General features: G+C 31.7%; 2 protein-coding genes and 1 pseudogene across 2 annotated transcripts; 1 reads left to right on the forward strand and 2 right to left on the reverse strand.

Annotated features, from left to right (window-relative positions):
• Positions 1-7,075: 7,075 nt before the first annotated feature.
• Positions 7,076-9,024, reverse strand: LOC127266189 (polyphenol oxidase I, chloroplastic-like). The gene has a single exon (XM_051296353.1). It carries the CDS (start codon positions 8,972-8,974, stop codon positions 7,256-7,258), a length of 1,719 nt encoding a protein of 572 aa, XP_051152310.1. The 5' UTR covers positions 8,975-9,024; the 3' UTR covers positions 7,076-7,255.
• A 7,060-nt stretch (positions 9,025-16,084) lies between these two features.
• On the forward strand, positions 16,085-21,938 carry LOC127265836 (polyphenol oxidase I, chloroplastic-like; annotated as a pseudogene).
• Positions 21,939-25,762: 3,824 nt separating this feature from the next.
• LOC127265834 (polyphenol oxidase I, chloroplastic-like) lies at positions 25,763-27,660 on the reverse strand. Its single transcript, XM_051295846.1, has one exon. The coding sequence runs from the start codon at positions 27,655-27,657 to the stop codon at positions 25,918-25,920; it is 1,740 nt and encodes a 579-aa protein (XP_051151803.1). The 5' UTR covers positions 27,658-27,660; the 3' UTR covers positions 25,763-25,917.
• Positions 27,661-27,762: the final 102 nt, after the last annotated feature.

Genomic DNA, 27,762 nt, shown 5'->3' on the forward strand with positions numbered 1-27,762 from the left:
ATAAAAATAAATAATAATTGTTATTTTTTTTATAGTAAAAAGTACAAAAGTATAATGATTTTTACTTAAAAAAATAATATTTTTTTTATGACAATCCAAAAAAGAAGTGAGTATAAATTTGAATGACATAGAGATTATATAATATATTCATATAATTAAATTATATAATATACCTCCTCCATCACAACTCAAAAGTATTTTTTTTTTTATCATTTTTGTATATTCATTTCCTATTTTAGTAAAATAATCATATACCAATACTAAAATACTTATAACTTTTACTTAAATTACAAACATACCATTACACATACAGTTACTTTTTACATAAAGTCAAAAGATAAAAATGTCAAAATCTCTTACACACTTTCACTAATTAATAAAATATTATTATTTCTTAATCTATTACAAAATTTCAAAAGGGGCCATTCGGGCAGGAACGAAAGGAGTACTTTATTTTTTAAAAAAAAATGAGAATTTAATAAAATATATTTTTATATATTATCAATACAATTTTTTATATTAAAAAAAAATAAAAAATCACATCCGTAATACTTTCCTCAGTTGGCATTTAAGGCCTAGCTAGCTTTTATGCAATTTAATTAATTAATATCATTTTCAATTTTCCCCTTTAGAAAGTTAGGTTTGAAGGCATCTAATGAATAATGATGGCAAGCGCATATCAAGAAATATATGCATTTAAAAAAAGTCGTCATAATTATTCTCTATTATTATGTACTCTTTAAATTAAATTAAATAAAATATACTTACTTTGTCACGCATTAAATTAATTATAAGTTTGAATTAGTTAACAGCTTTTTGATAATCTATAATCCAACCATATGCTGTATATGTTCCATTTAAATTATGAATTGATAAAATATACATGTGTTTTAATATAAATATATTAAATATAAAATATAATTTTTTTATTGTATCATTTGCATTAGTGTTACAAATTAATTTTTACACTTTTATGCAATACCTTTTACTTAATTACATAAGAGCAAATTAATTATTAAATAAATTATATAAAAAGGATTTTACATATCACATCAACTTAAAACCCGCTTAGAACTATATAATTGTTTACTCATATTGTAAAACTTCAAAATTTTTCTTTCCTCCGTATCAACAAACTTATTATTTTATTTAATATTAAATTAAAATATTTTTGTGAGTAAAATTCATATTTTAAAAAATTATTTTATGCTTGTTTTATTATTAATGTAATATTCTAATTTATTATAATTAATGTATATTCGATACATATGTTTTTTTTTTTTTTTACTAAGCATGATTATTTGATAATAAAAGTATATAATTTAATTAATATAACATTTTATTATTTGAAATAAAATATTCTTCCACATCAACTAATATATTCACGATCTATGATTTTTTATTATTTTTTTTATTATTTTTTGCATAAATATTTGCCCACTTGTGGTCCATTAAAACATTACACTTGCTACTCATTACTGCTGCTGCATTTCTTCATCTGTCGTGTATATTTTTTAGAGTGAATTTTCATTAATAATGAGTTGATTGATTCTATAGATACATACCGTAAAATTTCTCTCTACTTGAATTGGGTATTGATAGGACTAAACTAATCCAATCTTGTAATAGTGAATAAAGATAAGAATTTAACAACGCGACAATTTTAATGTGAAAAATCTTTCAAATCAAAGGAAAAAATCACAGGTCGTCCAGACTAATAAAATGACTCCACTATAATCAAATCCGAGTACAAGAGTATTCCGAGCAACACCACCAAACAATGCACCAACAATTCCAAACCAATCAAACGAAGGAAAATAACTGGAAACAACCAAATTCTTCCCAAAAAATAATTGTTACTGTATGCCTCAAATAACTTGAGCTACAGATGTCTAAATAACAATCAAACTGGTAAAAATCAAGAAAAGAGTGTTAAGAATCTTGTGTCCAATATTTCACTCTGATCTTACGGTCGACGAAACGAAAATTGTCATTTCTTTGAAACTGCACACTGTATTACAGGAATATGGCCGCTCGTCGATATTTTTGTGTTCTAAATTAATCTAGGACCTGTTGTGTTATGCTGCACCCCTTCACCCTAATATGACTTACAAGCGGGCTTAAAAATTAGACTAAAAGAATACTCAACATAGGAGTGAATTGGCCCTACAGGTATATCTACACTATTTTCTATTATTTTAGAATGGATAGTAATTGAAAATATTCGAATAATAGATAACTACATACTCTCTATGTTTAAATTGATTAGGGGTGGCGATAATCGGGCTTTGAAAGGTCCGCCAGAACAGAACCTTTTTTTTTCTTAAATAATAGAAGTGGGGAATTGAACCGACAACCATATACAAGCCAATAACTTTACCGTCAAGTCATATTTTAATTTTTGTTTTTATTTTAAAAAATTAATATATATATATATACATATAGATTTATTAAAATTTAAATATTAATTTTAAAAATTGAGCCAGGCCAAGCACGATCCAACCTTTATAAGTCAGGGCACGGCCCAGTTGTTTAGCGTCTGGCCAGGCACGTCTCGAAAATTTTCGAATCTATTTTTGAAAGCCCAAACACAATTTTTTCGTAGGACCAGACATTCGGACCGTGCTTATTTTTTTGTCACCCTAAAATTAATGTCGACATAAGGCAATGTAAAAATCACCACAAAGTACGGTGATTTTCTATAGCTTAGCAATTTTTTTTACTAATATTTTCAAGAATTTTCAAAGTAAAATCATACAAATTTCCACAGTTGCTAAATTATTTCTCTTCTAATATCCATATAATCTCAATTTAAAAATTTTATTCTATAATTTGAACAATTAAAATATGCCGATATAAAATCCAAACATTTATTTACCGTGATATATAGTAGTTCAAACCCAAAGTTTTCACATAAAATATTTGATTCCGTTGTTGAAAATAAACCAAATATCAATATGGATAACATTGCGCTCGTAGCTAAATTAATGGTTCCTTAGCATGTCTTAATTTTAAACTTTATTTTAAATATCTAATACGTCGAAGAACGTATACGTAGCAAGTTTTAGAAGTGTGTATCTTACATTACTGTCTTACCCTCTTAAATTTAAAATTCGTGAACTCTTTTTTGTCGTCGTCGCTTCTGGATATTTTTATTGTTAACTTCTTTTCCATCTGCATCTCCTAAGTTTTGTCATTCACAATGTGGGATCTCATCCATTTTCCTATATATATATGGTGACTATAAAAATGAAGTTAGATAGAACTTAAATGTTTGCTATTCTAGGTAGACCAAACAAGTGGCCAAGAAAGCAATTTGAAAGCCAAATATAATTCAGAAAATACAGTTAAAAAAATATGACATATGTTAATTACTTAGTTTATCAGTTACGAGTGACAAAAAGAATGGCTCACTGAACACTTAATAACGTAAATGAAATACTAGTACAATAACTTAATATCGGGCTGCTATCGAATGCATATCTATAAACTAGCAAATTGATTTAAGATATCATGTTAATTGATTAAGATTAAGCACAGAATGTCATTTACATAGTCATTCCATTGCATTTCATAGAGCATATATGTTCATGTTGTATAGCTACGTACTTCCATGCAGCCATGCATAATATTGGGAAAATAGTAACAATCTTTCTCTAATATTATTAGCAATAGCAATCTCTTAGGTTACATAGTCCAGTTACCTTTATATACGAGGGCATTGACAGATTTGAGTTTTGTTTATCTAGACAATTTTAGAATTTTTAGTACCCTTAATTTTTCAAAAATATTACATGATATATATATATATTTATTTTAATGAAACATGAAATTAACTATTAATTTTTTTATTATTCCTAATTTTTTTTTAAACTCAAAAAGTTCCTATCTAAATAGAATGCAATTTTTTTTTTATATTCTCAATAAAAACAATGCGAAACCATAAAAATACACCTGAAACTTTAATTAAATAGATGGATCTTGAAAAGAAAGACACTAATATCCAATACTTCAATAAATAAATAAATAAATAAAATTAGTAGCTTCATCTCCCACATCAATATTGGGTTTGTTCACCCAACACTTTTTTTTTTATACAACTTTTGATAAATATTAATAAATAAAAAATATATATATATATATAGTATATACTTACATTTTCATATATAATATATATTTATTATTTTCGTTTATAAAAAAAAAATCAATAATTCAATTCAAAATACTCCCTCCATCCCATAACAAAGTATTCATTTTTCCATTTTAGTCTGTCCCATAACTAAGTATTCATTTCATTTTTTTTTAGTAACTGTACTATCTATCTAACATTACAAATATTCTTACAACTTACAATATATTACACAAATGCCATTACATTTATATCACACATACTAATAAAGTTATTGTAGTCATTTCTACTTTATTCCTACTATATCCCAATATAATACTCATATTTCTAAAACTACGTGCAAAAACAAATGGATACTTAATTTCGTGATAGAGGGAGTATTATTTTTTTATATTATGGACGCAATTTTCTATAACACATTAAAAATAAATAGTTCACCCTTAAAACACTAACCAAACAAACCCATATCTTTACTTACCTAAGTATGTAGGTTGGGCAAACTCTGCTAATTTTTGGCATAGAATTGTAGCCACATAGTTTTGAGGCATTTATTATTATTATTATTATTATTATTAAACTCAACAATGAATTCTTCTGAATAATTTGGGCTCGGGCTAAATTGCATTCACAAATATTATTGAATAATATGATCCGCTTCATTATTTATATGAATTTTCAATATATTCCTTCCGTCCCGGCGAATTACGCCACTTTCTTTTCAACGGTTATTAAGAAAAAAATATGTTAAAAATTAATTATTTAAAGTTTAGTTGATGTGTCATTTGTAATAGGGTTTGATATTTTTTATTTTTTAAATATTTTATAAATTAATGAAATAAATATTAATTATTCTTTACGTAAATAATTTTTGTATTTGGAAAAATTATTAGTGTAATTATTTATAACAATACTAAAAATTTAAAAATATAAATTATTTATAACAAATTATTGGTGTAATTATTTAACATATAATTTTTTTTTTTGTTTGGTTGGATTTACTGATTATTTTTATTATTCACATATATTTTTTTAAAAATAACATATCACAACTTTTTTTATATTAAATTAAACATTAACTTTAAATTCAAATTAACATTATTCACCTTATAAGTTTTCAATAAAAATATTTATTTTATCTCACAAAATATAATATCAAAAGATTATTTAAATCAGTTTCAAACCACAACTAAATCAATATATATATCACATCAAACAACAATCTAAATTAAATTTTTTACTAATCAAAATTCTAACTTCCAACCAAACACACAATTAGTATTTATTAATTATGAAATATGTTGTTTAAAATATTAAAATTAAAAAATTATTTTTAGTTTTAAAAAAATTTCAGCTCGACCCGGCCCCGTCTGAATCCGACTTTTGTTTTACGTCCGAGTCGGATTTTCGGGTCATATACCCATTTCTATCTATTCTAAATTAATATAGTTAAAATTTTGGATGGTTCGATATAAAATACTGAAAATGTCGAACTATACCGTATACCATATCAATCTTTTAAATATGTTGAAAAAAAAAATACCAATATTGTACAGAAAAATTAAATTGATATACCAAAAATGTGGAATAACAAATATATATAGCAACATAATTTGGTATATCAAAAATATTGATACAAACTATATCATACTGCAATATTATAATTAAAAATATTATTATTATAATTTTAAGAAAACTTCCACTTTATACAAACATACCAAATACTAAATATCAAATATTTTATGATATTTATATATATATATATATCTATACAAAAAATATCAAACTATATAAGGATACCATGCCCAAAAATATCATATCATATAAAAAATTTTGGTATATAAAATTTCAATATCTTTTGTATTTTTGGTATGGTATTCGTAATATTTTGCCAATTTAATATTTTTTTTCTAAATTAATTAAAATAAATTATTGAAATAATTATGAATGAGAAAACAATGGGGTATTAACCCACCAAAAATTGCCAACACACTCCACGATTAATATTACAAAAAATTAAGAAGCAGTTATTTCATGCATATATCAACCATAATACAATAATACAATTATAGGTGATATAATGTTACAAATGACTTATATCAACACCTATTTATAGGTGCCGACAAAATTTTAAAAATATTATTCCATCCGTCCCAATATAATAGTCTTATTTACTATTTTTGTCCGTCCAAAAAATATAGTTTTATTTTCATAAATAACCATATAACTATATAACTACTTTTACTCTTTCATTATTATTACACATTTGTCAGTATATTTTACACTAATACACTCATAAGGGCAAAAATATTTTTTACCTATACTTTTTACCCACTATCAATATAATATCAATATTCCTTAAATCTCGTGCCCAACACAACCAAAACTATAGTTCGAGCGAGTAATAGTTATTAACAACTAACAGTCAACGGGGTCATTTTAGGTATTTTAACACAATTAATCACAAATTTATCCGTGTAACGTTCCAAAAATCATTAGGAGAATGTATTCAAAATTCATACTATCAATGGCCATTAGTTCTTGAATATATGCTTTCCTTTATTTATAACAAACTTTTCTCCATTTACACGTATAAATACAATTTATAAAATTAATTCTAATAAAAAATAAGGGGACAAAAAAAAAAAAAAAAAAACTATCCAAATTTATCATGTCATTTTGGAAGGAATATAATAATAAATATTAAAATAATATCAAACGTAATACATGCACACAGTAATGAAACCTAACCTAAAAGAATATCTTAAATCACTAGAATAGAAAACTAATTATAGATACTGCAAAATTGCAACATGGACAATTCACCGATTGAAGTAAGTTCAAATTACTTTATACATATACAAAGTTTACTTATGTGTTAATTAACATATACTGTCTACGTCCCACATAATTTGTCCCACATAATTTGTACCGGCTAGTAAAATAATGTGAATTTAAACAATGAGCTTATTGAGCGATACCAACGGAAGAGGAGCTACGCCGTTTTCGGCAGAAAATGGCGACTACAATTTATTACAACATCAAAGAAAACGAATGCGGCGCTAGCTAGCTGCTCATTTTCCGAACTCCGGCTCCGGCTCCAGCTCCAGCTCCAGCTCCGGCTGGCGATCAGGAATCCAGAATGACCTTGATACCACCAATGGAGACGTACTTCCCACCCTTCTTAGGAACCACCGTCACCAATATCTTCGTATCGTCTTCCAACCCCAGCTCCTCCACCAGCTCCGTCAGCCCGAACCTTATCTTCGTCTTCATCCTCCCCGTCTTCGACATCGGCACCTGCGAATAACAACCTGCGTACTCAGCCCTCGACGCCGCCAGACCCTCCACCTCCCTATCCTCGGCGTTCACGAACACCTCAAACCTCACGAACTTGTCCATCGCCACGTCGATCCCCGATATCTCCAGCAGCTCCTCTTCCACCTCCTTCTCCCTCGCGCTCCGCCTCCTCGCCGCCGGCCTCTCCACCACCACCTGAATCACCCTGTCAAGCTTCGCCGGAAAACTCGGCGGCGGCGGAAGGCGGCGAACTTTCTCGGATTCCGCGAAGTTGAATTTTTTCACCGCCGCCCTCGGCTTGTAATCCATCCATGGATTCGGGACAGGGTCCCAAGTAAATCCCATCCTCTTGTTGTCGAGGCAGTCGCCGACGCGTACGGTCACGGGGTTCGCGTTCTCGTCGTAGAAAGTGAACTGACTGTCCAGCCAATCCTTGTCGGAAAAGTCCTTCTTCTTACCTTTCTTGTCCCTGTAGTCGCGCCACACTGTCCAGAGCCGATCGATGTTAGTGTGGTGGGCATAGAACAGCACGTCTCTCCCGGCGGTCGAAAAGTTTCCCATGTCGAATCCCCTGTCCGTATTCTCCCCGACCCACACGTGCATCGCCGTGTGGGACCCGGCCTCCACGTGTCCGATGGCCTGACTCTCGCTACTTCCGACGACATATTTCCCGCCGTAGAAATCCACCAACAGCTTCGAGTTCCGTATCATTTCGTTGTACATTTGGCTGAGGTTATTTTGGACAATTTGCTCCGGCGTTTTGGAACCCGGTTCGACGGGGAACTGGAGGTCCGCCGTTGCCGGCGGGTAATGGGTCGGGTTACGCCTCGGGTTGTAGAGTGGTGATGAATCGACGACGACTCTGTCGGGCATAACCATACCCGGAGGATTGTCCCAATTCCAGAAGGGTAGGGCGAATGTCGGGTCGCCGATCAGTTTCCCTAAGATCCGCTCGTAGAAGTAAAGGTACCATCGGTGGAAGGGGAAGAAGAGCCAGGAAAAGTGGACCTGGAGCTTCAGATCCGACCCGGGAGCTTGCGGGTAGGCGGAATTGCAGTACGCGCAGTGGACCCGGGCCTGCTGGGCGAACCCGCGTGGGTCGGACGGGTCTTTCTCGGAGAGGTCTTTCATGGCCTGAATGGCTCGTTCGAATTTGGCAAAATATTTGTCGCCGGCGAGCTGGAAGGCTGGCCGTTTTTTGAGAGTGGTTACGGTCGGAAGAACGTACGGCGTCGGAGTGGGGCCCGCCGGAGGGCAGCAGTTGAAGGCGACGGGCTGGTCGCCATCCATGGCGACGCCACATGTGTCGAGCTTCGGCGGCGGGATCGGTGCCGCCGTGGCTGGAGCCAGACTGGTGGCGCCGTACAGCCCTCCCATGCCTAGCAGCATGTCGCGCCTGTCGAATTGAGGGCTGTCTTTCCCGTTTCCGGCGGCGGCGCAGGACACGGAGAAGGCGTTGGACGTTGAGTTCCTGCAGAAGTCGCGGCGGCGGTGGGTGGGACGGGAGATGGCGGCGAAATTGGAGGAGAGGAGAAGACTGGACGCCATGGGTGCGGGTATGGGTATGGGTATGGGTTTTGTGGTTTTCTTGGCGCCGGGTAGCTCTGGAATATATAGAAGGCTACGAGGCTTTGCATGTTACTACTACACTAATAAATCCACATGCCTGTACATTTTTTTTTTTCCTTTTTTTCTATTTTTTAATGTTTGTTAGATGTAACTCAAATTTATACAGTAGGAGTATTTTTTCATGAAATATTTTTAGGATGATTGTGTACTTTTATTTATATTTATATATTGCTGTCAAATTCAAAATTAATAGAGGCCAACTACTATGTAATAATATTACTCAATTCATTTGGGTTGTGTTAATTTTCAGGATTTTACCGTATATTTTTACTAGTTATATATATATATTTTTTTTAAAAATATCAAATCAAACAATCATTTTTTTTTTATTATTTTTTATATTATAATGAATCTATTTTATATTTAAAATATCAAACAAATATCTATTTAATCACCTCGAATGACTATTTAAATTCAAATTCATAATATGCAATGTTTCTTTTATCAAACATTCTTTCCTTGTATGGACCACATGTTATGCGAAAAGAGACAAATGTATTTTTGCCATAGCTTTTCTATCCACGATTTTTTCATTAATCTTTTTATATAATCCTTCTTCTGAATTCATAGTATATTGTTTATCATTTTCATTCGTCTCACTTCAAGTTATTATTATTTTCTTTTAGTAAAAATAATTATATATTATACTAAAATACTTTTAATTTTTATTTAAATTACAATCACAATTACAAAAATATCGCAAAAATGGTAGAAAATAATATAAAGCTTAAGTCTATTTTGTTAAATTGATTTATGTTAAAATGCTATGCCAAATTAGAAGTTTCACTATATTAGAATTATGTTATTACATCAAAATCAATAGAAAGTACTCCTTCGTCAATTAAATTATTAATACATATAATTGCTAACCCTAAACTTACTGTCCGCGCGAGTTACACATGTGGGTATATTTTTTTAAATAAATTTTTCCAAATTTTATTATTTAGACTCTTGTATTTTTCGAAAAAAATACTCTCTCCATCTCAATACAATAGTCCTGTTTATCATTTTTGTCCGTTCCAAAATAATAGTCTCATTTTCACAAATAACCATATAACTATAAAACTATCTTTATTTTTTCATTATTATTACACAATTGTACTTTTTACACTAATACACTTACAAGAGCAAAAAAATATTTTACCCGTACTGTTTATCTATTACTAATATAATATCAATATTTTTTAAATCTCGTGTCAAACCCAACCCAAACTATAATTTTGAGACGAAAAAATATATTTTTTTCTCATATAAAATATCATATCAAACATTATTTCAATGATTTGCAAGTTTTTTCAAACTCAAGTCAAAGAAACACACAGCATGAGATTGGGTTCTTGCTCTGAACTTTTCAGTTTGTTCGTAATGGTTTAATATTATATTAAAATTTAAATTGAAATAAAGTTTTATATAATGTAAATAATTGATTGATGTGATATTTAATATAATTTCTTTGTTTCGATAAAATTAGAGTATTTGTAAAAAAAAAATATTTTATTTAAAAAAATAATAAAGGTAAAAAAAAAATTAGTCGGGGGTATTAATGGAAATTTAGTTAAAATAAAAAAAAAATGAAAAGAGAATGTAATAAACGTAGGATATTTGTTGTAAATAAGTGTAACAGTTAAATATTATTTTTTAACTTTATCAAAATTAGTAATCGAATAAATTGAGCGGACATCTAAAAGAAAAATGGGAGTAAATTTTGTTTGATAGATGAAGTATATATTTATTTAATAATATTTTAAATAAGAAAATAAATATTTGATTTGATTTTTTAAAAAAAAAAAAAAAGTTGTAAATAATGTGAAACACCACACAATTCTTACAACAACACAGTACATATGTTAATATAATACAAATACATCATATAAATTAACAACACATGTTATAATTATATACATCACATATAATAATTAATTTTAGCCCATAATATACTTTTATACAATATACTTATTATTATAAAAAAAAAATAGTATATATCTTTATTATATACAATATATATTGTATATAATAATATTATAATATATTATTCGTACATGTACAATATATGCTAAGTTGAAAAATCAGCGCCGTTGATTTTTTAGTATTAAACTCAACCATCCCCAAATATGAAACTTAACTTTGAGTTTCAAATTTATTATTATTGCTATTATTATTATTATTATTATTATTATTATTATTATTATTATTCTTATTATTATTATTTTTATGATCCATGTGTTGAACTGCATTGACCAACAAATTCCTTAGAATCAAAATACTTTATATTTTATATTTATTCGGATTGATTTAGTTTCTGTTTTTTATATTTTTTTTATTCAATTAACCGAATTGAACATATTTATATAATTATATTTTAAAATTATATTATATTCAATGGTTTAAAATATTTACAATATTTTTATTTAATTAAAATTTTAATTATTTTTTTAATATACTTAATTTCAGTTCGATTCGGATTATATACAAATATTACAAATATTTTTTATTAACAAAAAATTCAATTAATTAAAATTTTTAATTTAAATACTATTCACAATTTTTGGTATTTGTTTAATTCAATTCGAACAGTAACTACTACATATTTGCAAATAATCAGTGTGAACCCCTACTATTATATAATGTATGGTTTCATACATTGCACCAACGTTTTAAGTGTTTAAATTATAAATACTTGTCCATGTTGAATAATGTAAATAATAAATTAATGAATGTAAAGATTTGTTTGTTTTGTGTTTCAAATAAAAAATTTTAATACTCTCTCCTTTCCGGAACTAAATATCTATTTGCTTTTTGCACGTAGTTTTAAAAATATTAGTATTATATTGAGATATAGTAGGAATAAAGTAGAAATAATTAAAATAACCTTATTAGTACGTGTGATATAAAAGTAATGACATTTGTGTAATATATTGTAAGTTGTAAAGGTATTTGTAATGTTAGATAGATAGTACAGTTACTAAAAAAAATAGATACTTTATTATGTGACAGATTAAAATGAAAAAATAAATACTTTGTTACGAGACGGTGGAAATAAATTGCTACGATAGAATGTTAGTTGGGGATTTGTCAGCAATATTCCCTGATGAGCTGTCACTTCAACTTTACATGTATATTACATATTTATATATATATACAAAAATAGGGCTGCGCACAAAAAAAAATGAACTTAGAACAATCAAACTGTTGAACCGAATTGAATCGAATTGAATTTTTGATTAATTGAGTAAATTTGATTCGAATACAAATATTGCATATTTGATATTTGTTCGATTTGATATAGATTTTTTATATTTTTAATCGAACCGAATATATTATATATTTAGTCGATGATTTCAGTCGTTACATGTTGGTTTTATAGTAATATTATATTTTAAAATTTATATTAATAATTATATTCAATTTGATTTCGATTCGGTTCGAATTATTTACAAATATTTTAAATTAATTTTCAGTTTGAATATGATTTGCGATTTCGAATATTTGTTCAATTCAAATATCAAATACATACATATTTACAAATTTTCAAACCGTGTCCACCCTGTGTATATATATATATATATTTGGTCGGTTGGGCTATTTGAGTTCTGGAACTGGTGGAGGCATTTGGCCAGGCGGTTGATGTAACCGACCAGACGATGTTTCAAAACGTTTCGTCTTGGGCGGTTGACGATGGTTGCTGGCGACGGTTCCAAAACGTCTTTTCAAGCCAGTACAAAGGTAGAATAAGGGCTAAATTGTCATTTTCGAAATGAGGGGCAGGATAGACTTTTCAAGTGGCAGATCCGTACAATCTCGTCTTTTCAAGCCAGTACAAGGGTAGGTTAAGGACTAAATTGTCATTTTTGAAATGAGGGGCAAGATAGACTTTTCAAGTGGCAGGTCCGTACAAAACTCGTATTAAACGTCTTTTCAAGCCAGTACAAGGGTAGGTTAAGGGCTAAATTGTCATTTTTGAAATGAGGGGCAAGATAGACTTTTCAAGTGGCAGGTCCGTACAAAACTCGTATTAAACGTCTTTTCAAGCCAGTACAAGGGTAGGTTAAGGGCTAAATTGTCATTTTTGAAATGAGGGGCAAGATAGACTTTTCAAGTGGCAGATCCGTACAAAACTCGTATTTATATGATATAATATTGCCTGACAAACCAGAAAAACTTTACTTATATAGCCTATAGTTATTATAGTACTTTGTGTAGTTTACGTAAACAATAAATCGAACATTAATGAATACTCTTTATATTATTGCATTTAGTTTTATTAGTACTTTCAGGTGTGTTTGTTTTTGGAGTTTGGATTTTGAATTGAGATTTGAATAGTTAAAATTTTAAATTTAAATAGTTGTATGATGTGATATAAATAAGTGTTGATGTAATATTTTGAATGTAAAATTGATTTTTAGTATAATATAAAAAATAAAAATAGGTGTTTGATTTAATTTTTTGAAAAAAAAAAAAAGGATAAATAGTATATTTAAAATCCAATAAAAATTAATTATCCCTCGGTCTCAATGCAAGGTTGTCATTTGATTTTGTATCGGTGTACTTGATATTAAAAATATTTTTATATTTAATAATTTAATTTATAAATGTCATTATATTTGTTAATTTGTATTATAAGAGAGTAAGAGACTACTAAATATATTTTTTTATTTTTTTTCTTGACATGTACTACGTCTTGATATAATATTTAAAAATTAACATTAAAAAGTCAATGGCAATCTTCTTGCGGAACAAAGAGAGTAATATGTATCAGTAATGGTCATCTAACATACATGGAATAAGTTATTGATTTTTTTTATTTGATTTATAATAATGATGTAAATATAATGACCGGAAAAAGTATTTGAGTATTGTGTTTCTTTTAGCCTTTTCTATTCAAATTTTACTATTTTGATGTTTTAAAAATATATAATTTTTTCACTTTTAAAATATTCAATCAAATATTACATATTATTTAAATACAAATCATAAATTAAATTTTGTCAAATCAAATCCAAAGAAATAAAACATGCTAAAAATATTACCTAAAAAAACTCGATATATAAAATATAACATATACATATAACAATTTTTTTTAAAAAAAAAACACATAAAATTTAACAAAATTACATAAAACGTCACTTTCTTAACATTTTGACAATTGACATGACCACAAAAATATTTAAAATTTTAATCACTAAACAAACAAAATTAAAAAGCTTGAAAGAATACAGGATAAACACGTGGTGTTAAATAAATAAAATATTGGCTATTGGTATGTTTCTTTAGCGGAGATCGGGGAAAATTGGGTTTGGGTTTAATTTATATTTGAATTTTTGGGATGACTTTGAATTTTGTTGTTTCTTTTTGTTTGGGTTTGATTTGAGTTTGGAGAATTTTGATGAGTATTGATTTGATGGATAATGAATAAAATAATATAAATGTGTATTAAATTTAATTAATAAAATTTATATTGTATGATTTGATTATAAATTTATATTATACCCAATATATATATTTATTATAAAAACTTTTATTTATTTATATTATAAAAAATTTTATTCTCTAAAAAATAATATATATTGTATATATATACATATTTTTTTTATTTAATTATAATAAGTATTAAATAAAATATTAATTTAAAAAAAGTATAGGGGTTTGGCGCCCATTTTTAAAGATAAAAAATATATATATATCAACAACAATTCTCAAGTGGAATCTGTACCACTCGTGACTATATATATATTTTTAAATAATTAATACTATAGTGTGTTTGTTTGTAGATTTGAATTTTGAGTTTAAAATTTAAATACTCTCTCAGTCTCCCGATGTAAGATTAATATTATTTTGGAACGAATGAAAATGAAAAGTGACAATCTTAATGAAGGAGTAAAATTTTAAATTAAAATAATTATATTATATAATTTTTAGTTTTTTTTTCTTTTATCTTATACAACAGCTTTCAATTTATTTTATTAAAATGTTTTGATAAATATTTTTTTAAATGTTTGTTGGAGTTTAAACATTAAAAAAAAAATATAAATAAAAGTGGGCTTTGTTTTTTTTATATATATTTTCAAAGTTTTTTCAATAAATTTAAGTTAAATGGTAGAAAATTTACCTGTGTCTTGTGATTTTATAAACTGTGCGTCTAACTCCATCGTCGGTTCTTATTTAACGGTATTTGATCTAAATGCGCCCAAATTAGAAATAAATTTTAAAATCTCAATTTCGAAACACTTAAACTTAAAAATATATTCATTTTCTTATTTTTAAATAATGTATTTTTTTTTATATATTGAATTGTTGATTTTTTGGTAAATGGAAAATATATATATATTGTGTTAATATGTGCATATGTTATATTTTGTTTTTGTAATATTACCATTGACAACACATTAAAAATATAACAAACACAAATATAGTACAAGAATTAAAACAGCGTATTTGGGTTTAGAGGTTTAGAGATTGAGATTTATATTAGCAATGCGATATCTTATATCTAATATAAAAAATACATTCATCTAAAAATATAACGGGAACACACATATCATTTTTGGAAGGCGGCTACAGTAATGAATTTTATCTGTGTATTGAACAACACGCAACATGCTAACAAACAATATACGATAATTACAATTGTCAACACATTATTTATATTAATATAACACAAATGTAACACATAAACTAACAATATATAGTAGTCTCATCCTATCATATAAATAGTTGATTTTAGTGCGTAACATATTACCGCTATGATTTTTCCAAATTAGCAATTAAACCCTCCCCTATTTTATGCAATTGAATATATAATATTTGAGAGCCTGATTCGTTTATTTTGATTTTGATATTTTGAGTTTAAATTTTTTAATAATATATCGTTTAAATGTTAGATTTTGTTAAAAAGAATATTTTATTTTTATAAATATATGTATAATTACCTTTATTATTATTATTATTATTATTATTATAAATAAAATATAAATTTCCATCCATCATTATAAATTACCGCGCTTACACTAAACCTTCCTCCATCCTTCATCCATGGCGTCCCTGAATATCCCTCACAGTGCGACGACGGCGCCGCCATCGGTCGGCAACAAAGCCACCGCCGCCCGCCCAATCTTCGCCAAAGCCATCACATTTCTGTTAGAATTTATTAGGAATTTAACCCCAAGCCCAGGATCTACCATGTTGTAATAATTGAGATAAGAATAAAGCAAATTAGATCTAACCTTATTTCTCAGCATAGTCGGATTCAAATATGTAAATAATAGAGGGTTTTGTGTTCTTTAAGCCTATGGTGCAACCCTCTTGAGAAAACCGCTAGGGTTTCTGCAGTTACTCTCACGATGAGATATGGAACGTAATGGTTATTACGTCTAGACCTGATATCACAACCCTATTTATATCTCTTATTATTAATTGGCCTCATCACCCAATTAATAAGTTACCGGATTTCTGTACATTGGAGGTCCGCACTTACTAAACACATTTAAGCCCAATAAATTAATAGATCACTTAATATAGACTTAATCTGACTGATAGACCAAATAGTTACGTTTAACCCACAATTGGATTTTTAATCCAACAATCTCCCACTTGGGTAAATGTACACTAAATAACCTTATGAGCTCATGAATATTTTGCTATAAGATCCTTAATGTATATTACCAATCTTATCTATAAGTCACGTCAATGCGGATCAAAACGGCCGTAACTGCATTTATTGCAATGGGACCGATCAATGGCCACAACACTAATATAACCTAATATTCGATCAAGTGCGGATGCAAAACATGAAAATTTCATGTAATGTAATCTTAACATGCCTATTTCCAACCGATCCACCTTAACTTTAATTCAGAACAACTGAATACTGAATTAAAACTGAATACTGCACACTGAATATTGAACATTGAATATTGAACTGTGCAGTGTAAACCAAATTAACTTTAATAGTATTTGAACACTACTAATTAGCTCCCATTAAACCGAAATATCTTATATGGTTCCACTCTCATATGAGCAATATGCTCACTATAGAACTTATGTGAAAACCCTTTAGTAATTAAGCGGATTCGCAATCATGGAAGCTGTACGAATATGTTTAATAACTAATTCATAATATGAAGTCAGACTATTAAGCAAATGATGATTATTATCATCAAATGATGTACTAGTTCCAACCAATTTTGAATTCTGGAAGAGACAAAACTCTATATCCGAATGAACAATAATAACTGAATTTGTTCAAAATAGAGATTGAAATTAAATTTTGACTAAAGATGGTACCATAAAAAATGTTTCATCCAAAAATAAATAGTAACGAGTACTCAATAATAATCTAAAATTGTCAATGACTTCAACTTTAACCTTCTTGTCGTCATCCATATAGATGTATCTTTCAACATCAATTGATTTCGACAATAAAGTAATCTTACATAGACACATTGATGTTTGTTGTTACACATAAATCCACCCCCACGTGTGTCTATGAACTAAAATTAAATTAATTTCAAGAGTAAGACTAATAGGACAAACATGTCCTCCGAAATGTCTAACTTAAGTGCCATCAATTTAGCAGCAATAGTAGATATGTTCATGATGTACCTCCTTATGTTATGTTTGTCGTTATACTTTATGGTAATGAGACTCTTAAGAAGCGTACGCATTTCTGCCTTATTGCTTTTGGTAAAGCATTTCTTAATTTCGACAAGAAATTCATATCATCATATATAGAACTCCTAAAATTTATAGAGTGCTTTTCTTAATGATAATAAGACTTAGGCGTTGAAACTATCCCACTTCTCAAATTACTGTTTTTCATATGCAGTGTTTCTCACCGAATGAGTGGGTTGGTATATTATTAATGCCAAGTCATGATTCATGCAACCAAATGAATCATAATGAAGCTCAATAATAATGCATTCTCATCCCAAGACACTAAGTGCAACATCAATGATCAATCTTTGGATCAATAACATTGATTGCTAGCAGTCATCTTATTGCAATAATCATATACGGACAATAAGTAATGTAAAACAACAACCAATCTTTAGACTGATGTACTATTCACATAAGTTAAATCCATATAATCCCCCCATACATACTATCGCAGATGTATATTTCATTCTGTCAATTAACGACTGCCTTTGGGCCGAAGAATAATCACATGAATTAAAATACACATAAACACTTACGTTATCAAGAAAAAATCTTATATAAGAGAGGTTAATTTGGCAACGTCAAATACTTGATCTTCACCGTCAAAACGCAGCATGCATTATTAATGAATTTATAATTTTTTTAAAACTAAATTATAATCAGAATCACATTCAATGTATACGAGTCTGATTCTATAAAAAGATAAAGAATATTTATTAGCAACTGAATGCACATGTCTATAAGCTACTGAATGTTTTGTATGTGAATTTATAAAATAAAGTAGCAATTATATCACAAGTTATCGAACAACATCAGCAAATGTCGTTGGACAAATTACTGACTCGCCAGTGATAAACTTATTTTGACAATCGAATGTTAACAATACAGTAGTGTGTCAAACAACACTCTATTTTTGGACAGATCTATTGCCACATAGAAATAACCAAATTATCACCACCACATTCAATGTCACCAAGCATGTATGTAACTACTTAATGACTGAGTTACCTTTGGGTCAATCAGGACCCTTGTAAGTCACAAACACATCTAATACATAAAATAAAGTGATTTATACAGCAGAGGCTGTTTTGGCAACATAATTGTTTCAACTAATTTATAAAATATATTATATTATTTATTGCTAATTCAATTCACCTTAAATAAATTATATATGTATGTCCAATACATATTAAAACTATAACAACAACTAATTTATGGACATATTAAAATAATCAAGTAGTCCAAGAAAGTACTAAATGCAGCGGAATTATATAAGCAAAAATATGCCACCTAAAGAGAGTATAATTTAATACACCAAATAATTATAGTCGAATTTGAATAAACGCATACTGTCAAAATACATACTGATATAATCCAAATTTAACTGGATTATCAAACGAATCATAATGAATATTCGATTTTATAAAATCAACATTAATGGATAAATAAATGAATATGGTTTGCGTCGCATTTGATAATCCATATCGTTGCAATTGATCAAGTGTACCCCAACGTGATTCTATAAAAGAAGTCTAATAAAATAGATAAATAGATTAATAAACCAACGCCCATGCGATGGATGTGCTTGCAGATGGACATGTACTGATTCCATACATAATCAATTAATAATACCGAATGCTCAATCAAGATGCAATATCAATTGAAGATTGACCAAATCTCATTCCATAAAGTATTTTGATTCAAATAAATAACTAAATTGAAAAAATATATATAAACAAACAGAGTTGCACAAATGCAATTTATCTTCCCATTGCATATATTACTCATTATTGGATACAGATAATGGAATTATAAGCACAATCCAATGCTATCAATCTTTAATACATCAACTAAAAGTAAAAAAAAAGGACTTGCAGGCAATGGATCAATTCACATCATTGCATATAAAGCAAACAATTCATCTAATTAAAAAATGCTGCTCAGCGTAATTTGTCAGAACATTGTTTGTATTCATGAATCAATAATCTTAAAATCCAGAAAAGGCAACGTATATGTTCAAAGACTTCAATCATCGGGAGAAACTCAGGCCATAATATTGCATTTGCCAATAGGAGAAAATTGTTGCTTCAAGTAAACCACCAAGGATCTTGTAATAATTGACATAAAGAATAAAGTAAATTAGATCTAACTTTATTTCTCAACATAGTCGGATTTAAATCTACAAATAATAGGGGATTTTGTGTTCTTCAAGCCTATGGCGCAATCCCTCCTGAAAAAATCGTCAAGGTTTATGCCGTTACTCCCACGATTGGAACGTAATGGTTGTTGCATTTGGAATCACAACCCTATTTATATCACTTATTATTAATTGGCCTCTCAGCCAATTAATAAGTTATCGGGTGTACATTGGAGGTCCGCACTTACTAAACACGTTTAAACCTAATTTAAATTAATAGATCACTTAATATATAGACCGATAGCCCAAATAATTATATTTAAACCATAATTGAATTTTTAATCCAACAATTTCATCGCCCACGCCAAGCGCAGCCCCCGCCTGCAACTCTCCTGCAGCGCCGACGACGGGACCAAGGTCGACCGGCGCAACATGCTCCTCGGCCTCGGCGGTCTTTACAGCACCGCCCGCCGCCCCCGCCGCCTCCGCCAACCCCGTCCAGCCCCCGGAGCTCGACAAGTGCAGCGCCGCCTTCGACCTAACCACCGGCAAGCAGCTGGACGTCAACTGTTGCCCGCCGCTGTCGCAGACCATCATCGACTACCGCCTCCCGCCGGTCCACAAAACGAAGATCCGGCGGCCGGCCCACCGGCTGACGGCGGAGCAAATCCTGAAATACAACACCGCCATTGACCGGATGAAAAACCTCCCCCAAGACGACCCCCGGAGCTTCATGCAGCAGGCCAACGTCCACTGCGCCTACTGCAATGGCGCCTACTGCAATGGCGCCTACGACCAGGCCGGGCAGGGGCAGCTGGACCTCCAGGTCCACAACTCCTGGACCTTCTTCCCCTTCCACCGCTGGTACCTATTTTTCTACGAAAGAATCCTCGGCCACCTGATAAACGACCCCACCTTCGCCCTCCCCTTCTGGAATTGGGACAACCCTAAAGGCATGACAATCCCCGCCACCTTCGTCGATCCCAAATCCGCCATTTACGACCCCAAGCGGAATCCGGCGAACCTCCCGCCGGCGGTCGTCGACCTCGGAATGACCCATAGTACAGACCCTCTGCAAGTCGTGTCCAATAATCTCACCGTTCTTTACACCGAGATGATCAGAGGGAACTCCGACGTCTACGATTTTATGGGACAGCCGTACCGGGAAGGCACGCCGGTGAACCCCGGCCCCGGCGCGCCGGAGCGTGGATCCCACACGGCGGTGCACGTATGGGTCGGCGATCCGAGGGAGCCGAGCGGGGAGGATCTCGGGAACTTCTACTCCGCCGGGAGGGATCCGTTGTTCTATTGCCACCATAGCAACGTCGATCGGATGTGGTCTCTGTGGCAGAACGTTTTGCCGACAGGAAAAATTCCCGACAAGACGATAACGGATCATGATTTCCTTAACGCCGCCTTCGTGTTCTACGATGAGAACGCGCAGCTCGTCCGAGTAACCGTTAAAGATTGTCTGGACCACCGGCGGATGGGGTACGATTTCGAGAGGATTGACCTGCCGTGGCTGGACTACCGGCCGCCACCGCAGACGGCGGCGGCGAGGGTGCGGCGGGCAGAGAAGTCGGGGTCGGCGGCGAAGGCGCGTCACGTTTTTCCGGTGGTGCTGGACAGGATTGTTCGGGTGATGGTGCCGAAGACGAGGAAGGGGAAGGCCGACGAGGTCCTGGTGCTGGAGAACATCACCGTCGACACGACGAAGTTCTTAAAGTTAGACGTTTTCGTGAACGACGAGGACGACGACGTTGCTGAGCTGGACAAGGCGGCGTACGCCGGGACCTACGCGCAGGTGCCGCACAAGACGGCGGACCGGAAGGCGACGACGTCGATCCGGCTGAAGCTGACGGATTTGTACGACAATATGGACGTCGCCGACGACGACGAGATTCTGGTGACTTTGGTGCCCCGCCACCACGGCCCCGGCGTCACCATTGGTGGCATCAAGATCGTCGAGAATCCGCCCAAGGCCGCCAATTGATTGCAGCTGTTGCTTCGAATGTTTTCAATTTCATGTTATTGAATAAAAATAATGTATTGTGGTTTTATGATTTGGACTGTAATTTATTTGAATTCTCAATAAATTTGTTTTTCCCTTTGTCAGTTGATTTTCATATTGCTTATTAGTACTCTTATCAATATTTATGTCTTTTTTCTAAAAATATAATTATATATTTTAAATTTTTAATTTATAATTTTTTTAAACTTATAATTAAACAAATTAGTTATTTTTTTTATTAAATTAGAAAATAATAGTATATTATCGATAAATAAAATTATATGAGAAAATTTTGACAAATATTGTTTACAAGTGTACATAAAACTGCTTGTATATACGAAGAACTTACATAAGTGTTGATGGTGTTTTGTAAAATGGAAAGTAAAAGGACAATAACTAAAATAACATGAGGGCCTATTTGTTGTGGGATTTGTTTTGAATAGTAAAATTTAAATTTAAATAATTCATTCATTCATTTCGATATAAATATATAAATAAATATTGATGTTGTTTTTTTACTTTTCTTCATTCCAAATTTTTTTTTATAAAAGTTTAAAAAAATAAAATTTTTTTATATATAACTAATGTTTTATTTGATTTTTTTTTTTTAAAAAAAAGTTAGTAAAATCCGAATAAAAATTCTACAAAGAAACACAAACACAAAAGTGAATAAAATAAAGCACACCTAAAGTTATCCTCGAGCACATAGTATATCTTTATGCACAAAATCTTGATATAATTATATAATAAATAATTTATTATTATTATTATTTTTGTCAAGATTAGGTTTGTTCAATTGTATTATAAATTACAAGAGTAGATGAAATTTGATCAACCAAAGATTTGTTCTCATATGGTTTTGTATAATTGAATAGATATACAAAATTTAAATAAGCTTAAATAAATTTCCATCAAATTATGAGCTCAAAACCTTAACAATTAGGACGTGATTGTCTGTGGGTTTTAGTTTTTGGATTTAATTTTTTGAATAATAAAAATTTGAATTTGAATAATTGTTTGGTGTAATATAAATAGATGTGGATGTGATATTTTGAATGTAAAAAATAAAAATTGTAGTATAATATAAAAAAAAATTAATTATTTGGTATGATAATTTTGGTGAAAAAAAAAAAAAGAATTTGAATGATTTGGGCTCGGGCTAAATTGCATTAACGAATATTATTGAATAATATGATTCAATATATTTTGTACATAAACTCACAATTTTACACTAATGTTGAACAATTTATGGTTTTGCATTGCACTAAACAAAATATCATCCGCTTCATTAATAATATGAAATTTCAATATATTCTTTTCGTCCCAACGAATTACGCCACTTTCTTTTCAACTGTTATTAAGAAAAAAATATGTTAAAAATGAATTATTTAAAGTTTAGTTGATGTGTCATTTGTAATAGGGTGTGATATTTTATATTTTTTTAAATATTTTATGAATTAATGAAATAAATATTAATTATTTTTTATGTAAATAATTTTTGTATTTGGAAAAATTATTAGTGTAATTATTTATAACAATACTAAAAATTTAAAAATATAAATTATTTATAACAAATTATTGGTGTAATTATTTAACATATAATTTTTTTTTGTTTGGTTGAATTTACTAATTATTTTTATTATTCACATATTTTTTCTTAAAAGTAACATATCAAACTTTTTTTTATATTAAATTAAACATTAATTTTAAATTCAAAACGCATGGTGTGTTCTTTTACAATTTTAGATTCAAATTAACATTATTCAACTTGTAAGTTTTCAATAAAAATATTTATTTTATCTCACAAAATATAATATCAAAAGATTATTTAAATCAAAATTTTATTTTAAATCAGTTTCAAACCACAACTAAATTAATACCTGTATAAATCACATCAAACAACAATTCAAATTAAATTTTTTACTAATCAAAATTCAAGCTTCTAACCAAACGCACAATTAGTATTTATTAATTATGAAATATATTGTTTAAAATATTAAAATTAAAATTATTTTTAGTTTTAAAAAATTTCAGCTCGACCCGGCCCCGTCTGAATCCGACTTTTGTATTACATCCGAGTCGGATTTTCGGGTCATACCTATTTCTATCTATTCTAAATTAATATAGTTAAAATTTTGGATGGTTTGATATAAAATACTGAAAATGTCGAGCTATACCGTATACCATATCAATCTTTTAAATATGTTGAAAAAAAAATACCTATATTGTACACAAAATTAAATTGATATACCAAAAATCTGGAATAACAAATATATATAGCAACATAATTTGGTATATCGAAAATATTGGTACAAACCGTATCATACTGCAATATTAAAATTAGAAATATTATTATTATAATTTTACGAAAATTTCCGCTTTATACAAACATACCAAATTCTAAATATCAAATATTTCATGATATTTTATATATATATATATATCTATACAAAAAAATGTCAAACTATATAACGATAACATACCCAAAAACATCATATCATACCGAAATTTTTGGTATATAAAATTTCAATATCTTTTGTATTTTTGGTATGGTATTCGTAATATAACAAACTTTTCTCCATTTAAATTTATAAATACAATTTATAAAATTACTTCTAATAAAATATAAGGTGACTAAAAAAAAAAAAACTATCCAAATTTATCATGTCATTGGAAGGAATATAATAATAAATATTAAAATAATATCAAACGTAATACATGCACACAGTAATGAAACCTAAACCTAAAAGAATATCTTAAATCACTAGAATAGAAAACTAATTATAGATACTGCAAAATTGCAACATGGACAATTCACCGATTGAAGTAAGTTCAAATTACTTTATACATATACAAAATTTACTTATGTGTTAATAACATTTACGGTCTCTGTCTCCATCCCACATAATTTATCTCTATTTTATATTGTTGTCCGTTCCACATAATTTATCTTTTCATCTTTTAAAAATATGTTTATCCACTTTAATCACATTTTAAAATGTATATTTTATAATTTTTTTAATTTTAATTAAATTATTTACTTATTATTTTTTACCTAAATTCTCATATCTACAAAAATATGTCCATATTACATAGGACAAGGGAGTAATATAATCAAAGACAACATATTATTATATATATATATATAATACATAACATATGATATAAGAATAAACAATACACTATATAAAGACATAAAATACACTACATACAGAAAGAAAATACATAAACTATGTTAATATAATACAAATACAGTATATAACTAACAACACATAACTAATAATTCAAGACGTAGTCTCACACAATATATGTTATAAAGGCAAATAGAAGCACACTTATAAATACTTTTTTTTAATTAAAAAATATATCAATAAAAGTACATTCATAAATATATATTTTTTTTAATAACGTGGAAATTCGGATAAACCTCAGCCCAGCCTAGTATCTTAAATGAAAAATTATCTTGTTTAATAGTATTTTTATTTATATTGACTTGGAAAAATAAATATTTCGCTAATTTTTTCAATCTTGTAGTTTTTTTTTTTTTTTTTTTTTCCGTGGGAACTCCAGCAGTTACGTAAAACTGCATTTTGGATAAATCTTCGGTGTTAAATCACATTAGGCGAATTATGTGTGGCACATAACCTGGAGGCGTCAAGAAGATTTGAATCGATGACCTAATGACCTGATCTTACGATTAGGAATCAGCCCCAATCATCTGAAAAAAATAAAAATAAAAAAAAAAAGAAGAAGAAGAAAGTAAAAAAAAGAAAGGAAGAAGAATAATAAGAAGACCCCGAACATAAAAAAAAAAAAAAAAAAAAAGGGAAAAAAAAAAAGAAGAAGAAAAAAAAAGAAGAAGAAGAAAGAAACAAGAAGAAGAAGAAGAATAGTAAAATAATGCGAATTTAAACAAATGAGCTTATTGAACGATACTAACGGAAGAGGAGCTACGCCATTTTCGGCAGAAAATGGCGACTACAATTTATTACAACATCAAAGAAAACGAAAGCGGCGCTAGCTAGCTGCTCATTGTCCGAACTCCGGTTCCGGCTCCGGCGATCAGGAATCCAGAATGACCTTGATACCACCAATGGAGACGTGCTCCCCACCCTTCTTAGGAACCACCGTCACCAATATCTTCCTATCGTCTTCCAACCCCAGCTCCTCCACCAGCTCCGTCAGCCCGAACCTTATCTTCGTCTTCATCCTCCCCGTCTTCGACATCGGCACCTGCGAATAACAACCTGCGTACTCAGCCCTCGACGCCGCCAGATCCTCCACCTCCCTATCCTCGACGTTCACGAACACCTCAAACCTCACGAACTCGTCCATCGCCACGTCGATCCCCGATATCTCCAGCAGCTCCTCTTCCACCTCCTTCTCCCTCGCGCTCCGCCTCCTCGCCGCCGGCCTCTCCACCACCGCCTGAATCACCCTGTCAAGCTTCGCCGGAAATCTCGGCGGCGGCGGAAGGCGGCGAACTTTCTCGGATTCCGCGAAGTTGAATTTCCTCACCGCCGCCCTCGGCTTGTAATCCGTCCATGGATTCGGGACAGGGTCCCAAGTAAATCCCATCCTCTTGTTGTCGAGGCAGTCGCCGACGCGTACGGTCACGAGGTTCGCGTTCTCGTCGTAGAAAGCGAACTGAGTGTCCAGCCAATCCTTGTCGGAAAAGTCCTTCTCCTTACCATTCTTGTCCCTGTCGTCGCGCCACACTGTCCAGAGCCGATCGATATTACAGTGGTGGGCGAAGAACAGCACGTCGTTCCCGGCAGTCGAAAAGTTTCCCATGTCGAATCCCCTGTCCGTATTCTCCCCGACCCAAACGTGCAGCGCCGTGTGGGACCCGGCCTCCACGTGTCCGACGGAGATTTCCGGCGTACCGCCGGCCTGACCCTCGCTACTTCCGACGACATATTTCCCGCCGTAGAAATCCTCCAACAGCTTCGAGTTCCGTATCATTTCGTTGTACATTTGGCTGAGGTTATTTTGGACAATTTGCTCCGGCGTTTTGGAACCCGGTTCGAAGTGGAACTGGAGGTCCGCCTTTGCCGGCGGGTAATGGGTCGGGTTACGCCTCGGGTTGTAGAGTGGTGATGAATCGACGACGACTCTGTCCGGTATAACCATACCCGGAGGATTGTCCCAATTCCAGAAGGGTAGGGCGAATGTCGGGTCGCCGATCAGTTTCCCTAAGATCCGCTCGTAGAAGTAAAGGTACCATCGGTGGAAGGGGAAGAAGAGCCAGCACCAGTGGACCTGGAGCTTCAGATCCGACCCGGGAGCTTGCGGGTAGGCCGAATTGCAGTACGCGCAGTGGATCCGGGCCTGCTGGGCGAACCCGCGTGGGTCGGACGGGTCTTTCTCGGAGAGGTCTTTCATGGCCTGAATGGCTTGCTCGTATTTGGCTAAATATTTGTCGCTCATTTGCTGGTAGGCTGGCCGATTTTTGAGATTGGTTACGGTCGGAAGAACGTACGGCGTCGGAGTGGGGCCCGCCGGAGGGCAGCAGTTGAAGGCGACGGGCTGGTCGCCATCCATGGCGACGCCACATTTGTCGAGCGCCGGCGGCGGGATCGGCGCCGCCGTGGCTGGAGCCAGACTGGTGGCGCCGTACAGCCCTCCCATGCCTAGCAGCATGTCGCGCCTGTCGAATTGAGGGCTGTCTCTCCCGTTTCCGGCGGCGGTGCAGGACACGGAGAAGGCGTTGGACGTTGAGTTTCTGCAGAAGTCGCGGCGGCGGGGGGAGGGGCGGGAGACGGCGGCGAAATTGGAGGAGAGGAGAAGACTGGACGCCATGGGTGCGGGTATGGGTTTTGTGGTTTTCTTGGCGCCGGGTAGCTCTGGAATATATAGAAGGCTACGAGGCTTTGCATGTTACTACTACACTAATAAATTCCACGT

This window comes from Andrographis paniculata, unplaced genomic scaffold (genome assembly GCF_009805555.1).
Source record: "Andrographis paniculata isolate CXL003 unplaced genomic scaffold, ASM980555v1 Contig74END, whole genome shotgun sequence".
Lineage (NCBI taxonomy): Eukaryota > Viridiplantae > Streptophyta > Magnoliopsida > Lamiales > Acanthaceae > Andrographis > Andrographis paniculata.

Coding starts and splice junctions, on each gene's coding strand:
- LOC127266189 (XM_051296353.1), bottom strand. CDS start 8,974: ATGGCGTCCAGTCTTCTCCTCTCCTCCAATTTCGCCGCCATCTCCCGT.
- LOC127265834 (XM_051295846.1), bottom strand. CDS start 27,657: ATGGCGTCCAGTCTTCTCCTCTCCTCCAATTTCGCCGCCGTCTCCCGC.